General features: G+C 34.5%; 1 protein-coding gene across 1 annotated transcript; it reads left to right on the top strand.

The window, feature by feature from the left end:
• Positions 1-594: 594 nt before the first annotated feature.
• Positions 595-1,242, top strand: LOC144433065 (beta-1,3-galactosyltransferase 1-like). The gene has a single exon (XM_078121377.1). The coding sequence runs from the start codon at positions 595-597 to the stop codon at positions 1,240-1,242; it is 648 nt and encodes a 215-aa protein (XP_077977503.1).
• The last annotated feature ends 6,046 nt before the right edge of the window (positions 1,243-7,288 follow it).

Raw genomic sequence — 7,288 nt, 5'->3', positions numbered from 1 at the left:
CCGCAGGTAAAGATGGTCAGCACGCGAAAATACGCCATCGCCTTCCTGGCGTTCCTTCTTGCAGTAAATGTAACGATTTACCATGTATTGTATCAACATTATTGGACCATGGACACACAGCCAATCAGGCTTAAGCTGAAGGTTACTGCGACTTCGAACACCTTACAAAACGTCACTAAAGTCGACACACCTTTCAAACGTTTCGTTCATGATAACTATTCAGACCAACACTCAAATATCATTACTCACCAAACAAAGTTAAAGAATATCACAATTAATAAAGGAAACAATGTCGCATCTACTGTCTTTATTAGGAAAGGTAACGATAACGAATCGCAGCCAAGAAAATATATCAACGTGGACGACTATAGATGTATAATGAGTCCGACTAATATTTGTAAAAACAATGATATTTTTCTAATCACGTTAGTTACAACAACGCATGATCACTTTGAAAGAAGAGAAATAGTGAGATCAACGTGGGCAAGTGTTAAACAGGTCGACAATAAAACGATTACTACTGTGTTTTTGTTCGGTAAGGATAACTCAAAGGATATGGGGAATATCACAACTGAATATCACAAATATCGGGACATGGTATTGTTTGATTTCAAGGAAGATTATTTGAATTTGACGTTGAAGACTTTGATGGGATTGAAATGGGCCGGTACATTTTGTTCCAGTGCGTCATTTATTATGAAAACGGATGATGATGTTTTCGTAAACTATTTGTCTCTGGTTCGAAAGTTGTCGTCTAAACCAAGTATCGGTACAGCGTTTGGTTTGGTTATGTATCATGCGCCAGTTAACAGGAATATTAAGCTAAAGTGGTATACACCGATGGACGTTTATCCGTTAGAGAAATACCCGGAGTATCTACAAGGAGCAAGTTACGTACTTTCAAAAGATGTTGCTGAAAACGTTACACGTATCTCACCACATATACGATATATTGACTGGGAGGATGTCTTTGTCGGCTTATGCTTGCAGAAACTTGACGTACATTTAACATCTGATTATCGCTTTGACCATCAAAACCATTTCAATCTGTTAAGCACAGAAGATCAACATTGCCCTGTTCATTCTATATTCACCATCCATGGCAATGGCCGACATTTGGAAGCAATGATGCAAGACCGTTGGAAACGGTTCCTTATGGAGAAACAAACATCAATTTGCAGACGACTTTTTCATACAAACGTAAATGATACAGCCATAACAGAAGATAACGATGACAACTAAAGGTCACACATAACCGGCTGTGCTCAGTTGAAGAATACCGCAGCAAAGTTGATATAGGAGGTACATTTTTTTCTATGGTTTGACCTAGCTATGCTATCATTAATTTTGGTTGGGGAATCTCTACGCAAGCATAATTATAGAAGCAGTGAACACAAAGTATGGCACAAAACGTTATGGCAACAGCTTGTTGTTGCCTTTAGAGTCAACTCTACGAAACAAGGAAATAGCTACGCCTCTATACAAATTACATGTAGTGGGAAAATCTTAAACATGTACAGGAGTTGTGTTGATAGTCATGTAAATAAATGACTAATTCTGTTTTTCGTTGTCTGCCTTTATTACATGTTGTCACTGACGTTTACCACATAGAAATGATGGTTTGAAATAACTATATAACAAATGAATGATGAAAAATAGCTGCTCGAGATCGGATATAATGCATGACATGGATGGATTAGTGTTACAGTCAATTTCAAAATACCGTGCAGCTTTTCTGTTTGATACAACCACACACACACACACACACACACACCAACAAAATCTGCATATGCAAGATCGCATTTTGTTGCTACAGTTGGTCTAAATGACATAAACCATTTAAATGTATTGCAACTCCATGCAAACACTCAGGCTCCAATGTTTTTATAAGTTATCAAACACCCGATGGAGGCCGCGTAAAATGTCCTTTGCGGTGTTCATTCCATATAGCATGTCCACTTTCTTATTGGTTTCTGCGTGGTTGTATCAAAATGAAAAGCTGCATGGTATTCTTGAATTGAATGATTATTTAGTTGGAATTCGAAGGGCCTGATTAATCAGGAATGTCAATAGTTTAATTCGTTATATAGAACATTTGCATGCACTCTAACTTGTCACATGAGCATTCTGGTGTAAACAGGACTGTCATGATTTATTTATTTCTTGCAACCATGTATCGGACCGTATCAATATATATATATATATATATATATATATATATATATATATATATATATATATATATATATATATATATATATATATATATATATATATATATATATGATGGGTTCTTTTGTGTCACCATATAAAGTCAAATTCCCTACATTTTGATTTTTGTTTGATTATTTTGAAAATAAGCTGAAACTAATGTCATGGAAAATATATCTACATAATATATATATATATATATATATATATATATATATATATATATATATATATATATATATATATATATATATAACTCGGTGAGTATCAATCTGCTATAAGACAGTGCTCTATACCGCAGTGGCAGAGCGTAATAGTTTTGGTAGTACTGGAACTCTTTCTTGGGTGTAACTCGGAGTTTCACGCATATTGCGATCATCAGAGTGTCTGATGATCGCAATATGCGTGAAACTCCGAGTTACACCCAAGAAAGAGTTCCAGTACTACCAAAACTATATATATATATATATGCGCGCGCACGTGTGTGTGTGTGCGTGTATGTATGTATGTATGTGTGTGTATATGTATGTATGTATGTATGTATGTATGTATGTATGTGTGTGTGTGTGCGTGCGTGCGTGCGTGTATGTATGTGTGTGTGTGTGTGTGTGTGTGTGTGTGTGTGTGTGTGTGTATGTGTGTTTGTTTCAAAAGAAACAATCTTGCATGAGAATTTCCCCAATGTGTGGACAAAGATACATCGCCGGGGAAGCATAATTATGTCATTACACCATAGCAATAGTTGTCGAGAGAGAACAGTTTAACTGCACAAACAAATACATTTATCAAAAATCACTACACTAGGAACAAATAGACGCTATTGTCAAAACCTTATGTTGACAGCATGTAATTACCATCACACATTGCCCTACTTGAACATCCCCGTTCTTAACTCCTTATCTTGTAATTTAGAATTTCATCATTCATTTCTGTCAGTTATATTAATTTCTTTAGTGGCACCGTACGCGATCTGATAGGAAATAGAGAACACGCTAGTTTCAGCATTGCTGATCATTTAGATTCCAAAATAAATCAATCTGATTTTTGTCGGGATTCTAATACAAAGGTTCGGTCATCAGTTGATAGCGAAGCACGTCAGAATTTACATAAACTGTATTGGAACTGGTAGATTTAAACAGAATAATTACGGGGGATGCGATATTTTCATTATCACTATTGATGCCAAACGAAAATGTGCCCATTTCATAACATGTATGTTATGAAACATGTATTTTGCCTAGGGATATAGCATGTGATTCTGGTAACTCACAGTCCCTCGGGTGTAATAAACGGGTGCTATATAGCCCTCATGGCCAGGCAATATGTGTTCAATATCAAACCTTAAAGGGAAACGCCACTATTAGAAAGTGAGACATAATCATATTACACATGCAATAATTGTAACGGGGGTAACATTTTTTGTTTCAATTAGGCAATCAACAATATATATATATATATATATATAATAAATATATATATATATATATATATATATATATATATATATATATATATATATATATATATATATATATATATATATATATATATATATATATATATATCAATAATTAAACATTCTGCATGTTATTAGAACTCTATTTTATTCATACGTAGTAGAGTTATAAATTTAAATCGTGATTCTTTGGGGAACTTATTTTCGGGTGCGGACCAAAAAATCATTTGGATTGGATATATATTTCACCATACTCTTTACTTCTACACAAAATACTTCTATCGCAGTGTGTGAGATATTATGATTTGCCTCATTATATCTAAGAGAACAGTCTAAAAAAAGTCCCAGTTGCCGAAAATACATCTACTGTAAATTAATTATTTGATAGTAGTTTTAATTACGTTGTTGCCATGATTCCGGAGATATATGAATTTTAGACTTTGAAGTTTTTTCATTGAGAATCCTTCAACCAGAACGCGAAATTTTACATATAATCTATCCTCCAGTTCGCGTCGAGTATACTTTATAAATTGCTACTCACGGGTCGTATTTTAGGGTATTTTCGACTCCTCATTCATAACTTTCACCAGAATCCGCAATTTTGGATACTGTAAAAGCGTAATTTTCAACTGACATCTCTTCTTCTTTCGTGGTAGTGAAAGGATGGTGATATAAAAATGATGGAATAATTGAAGTTTAAATGTCATGCTAATATATCATAAATAATAGTGCAATAATAAATAATAATGAAATAATAGTTATTATTTTATACAAGTATATTGATGGCGCAAATCGAGAGATCTGATTGGTTTAAAATGAGTTATAATGAACAGTTACAGTTGTTGGCACGCGTCCAAGTTTTGATGTTTACAAACTACTTCGGCTTGGCATTTAATGTAACTTTGTTGTCTGCTCCTAACGTTGCATTCTTCTCAGTCTGCAGTGGTAGTGAACTATGTGGATTGTTACAGCACGATTTTCTCAGTGAGACTGAATAGCTTAAGTGAAATTAAGTTATGAAGCAAATATTTCGAAAGCAGCCGAGTTATCGAGTATTTGTACAAATCATCGCCTAAAGGTCAAGGAATGGCGTGACCCTAAAACGAATGACAACCCGAATGACACAAAACGAATGACAGCATTTACAGTATGTACACATTGGAATGACACCCTTTTCTACACCCAGTTAGGTGAATGCCATCCCCTGCACTGTTAAACAAGTAGAATGACAGTCGCCACTCTATGGCATAAGTGGAATGACAGCAATATCAATGCTATGTAACTGGAATGACAGGATTTACAGTATGTAAACAGTGGAATGACATCCTCTTCTATATTCAATTAGTTGAATGACACTCTGTGTACGACTAAAACAAGTGGAATGACAGCCGCCACTCTCTATTAAAAGTGGGAAGACAAACTATGAATGCTTTGAAACTGGGTTGACAACATTTACAGTATGTAATTATAAACAGTGGAATGACACCCTTTTCTACATTCAGTTAGTTGAATGACACCATCTACACGGTTAACCAAGTGCAATGACAGCTGCCACTCCATAGCATAAGTGGAAAGACAGAAATATAAATAATTTGAATCTGAAAGGACAGCATTTATAGTGTGACAACAGTGGAATGACAGCAATATTAATGTAGAAAAGGGTGCCATTCCACTCTTTACATTGATATTGCTGTCATTCCACTTATGCTACAGATTGGTGGTTGTCATTCCACTTGTTTAACAGTGAAGAGGGTTATTCAACTAAGTTAACGTAGAAACAACAATATTTTACACATGCATATAGATTAATTAAATATCATTCAGAGTCATTCTCGTCGATGAAATCAGACTCACTTTTCACAAATGTGGCGATGATTCTGTTTGAGTCGTCACTGTGCGTCAATATAGTTAATACCATCCTTGTGTAGTGCATGTGCTTTTGGAACAAGCCGCTATTTTTTTTTTTCAAAAATAGCCGTTCCCACTACTATATCACCAACACCATGGTTATTGGAACAGCATAATTTGATCATGTCAGATATGGACTCAGCATTCCGAAGGTTATATCTTATACTCTACATAACAGGGACAGCATGATGTCGACTGCGCCATGATTGAAACTCAACTTTTTTTTTCCAAAATTAAGCAAACGAGGTTGACCTCGGTCGATGATAACTATAGTAATCCGTCATTGTTGTCTTTCACCGCTCCTGGCATGAAATTCCTTGTATGACAACACCATACGTGTTCAGACATATGATAAAAATTGCCTTAACTTGCTATATCGAGTTATATACCTTCGGTGCAGTGATACATCATCACCTAAGCTAGCTATCGAAGTGCAACGACTCTATTTAAATGTTTGAATTCAATGTATGCTCCATACAGTGAGGAAGAACACAGGTTTTCGATGAAGATTTTAAATCTGATGATTGATTTACATGTTTTGCAATAAAACAATATCTAAAAAATGTAATCTTTGTATTTCCTATAATTTGGTACATTATATTGAAAATAATAAAACGCACGTGTGTTATAAACCTTCTAGATGCAACTCTTGATATTAATGAGCAAATTGCATAATTAATGCTTTTGGTAATAAGGCAATATTACAAGTTTCAAATTTCATGTAACTCTATGTATACCATGAACGAACCAAGTTGAATGAAACATAAATAATACTCTGGTTGTTCTACGTCATGACAACGTTCGTCTACGTCACCGGTTCTGCTGTGTTCGAAATATGAGTGAAAACGTTCAAAAGTGTCCCTACTTGCCCCGATTTTTCTTTGATATTACTGGCGCTGGTATGATTATGTTATACATAATTAATCTCCAATATTTTTCTTCATTCAGTCGGAAAATACTCGTAGTGACAAAGACCCCTGAATTATATATTTTTATGAAATATTACATTTATTGCACCACATGATGTGTATATAACTGAATAAATATACTTAACCACAGGGGATTCAATAATGTGCAGGGAGTAATATATTACGAGTACATTTTTAACATCTAACAATACAGTTTCAAAAACACCCAAACACATTCCAGTACGTGGCAGCTGCTACTGATGAGCGTATGATCAGTATGCGATTATAGTAGTATTGCGCCGGATTGGAGCGCGGCAACGACTTAAGTTTAGATAAAACGTTGGGGAAAAAAGGCACGAGCGATTGTCGACAGTCTAGTAACAGCGTTATAACACAATTTAGCAAAGGTACGTGTTCTGATCAGTTATTGCAATTCAATTGGCTATGATACGATAAAGTGTGTAGCCTGTATATCATTCTGTCTCCAAATAGAATTGATAAACGCAAATAACAAAATGTCGACGTTCTGTTTTAGTTATTTATTTACTTACTTATACTCTATTACTTACGCACGCATTTATTTATGTATTTACTTATTTATTTATTTCTTCATTTACTTATATACTTACATATGTAAGTACGTATTTATTTATTTTGTTTGTTTGTTTGTTTGTTTGTTTGTTTGTTTGTTTGTTTGTTTGTTTGCCTACCTCTCTATACGACTATGTGTTTGTTTGTTTGTTTACTGACTGACTTACTATAATAATGTTTTAACTATATTATCATTGCTGCCTAAGGCCCACCA

The sequence above is a fragment of the Glandiceps talaboti genome, chromosome 3, assembly GCF_964340395.1.
Source record: "Glandiceps talaboti chromosome 3, keGlaTala1.1, whole genome shotgun sequence".
Classification (NCBI taxonomy): Eukaryota; Metazoa; Hemichordata; class Enteropneusta; family Spengelidae; genus Glandiceps; species Glandiceps talaboti.
Note: the sequence above shows the minus strand (reverse complement) of the source record. Positions and strands in the feature narration are given on the sequence as shown.

Excerpts from the sequence above, each read along its gene's own strand:
- LOC144433065 (XM_078121377.1), top strand. The coding sequence starts at position 595 with ATGGTATTGTTTGATTTCAAGGAAGATTATTTGAATTTGACGTTGAAG.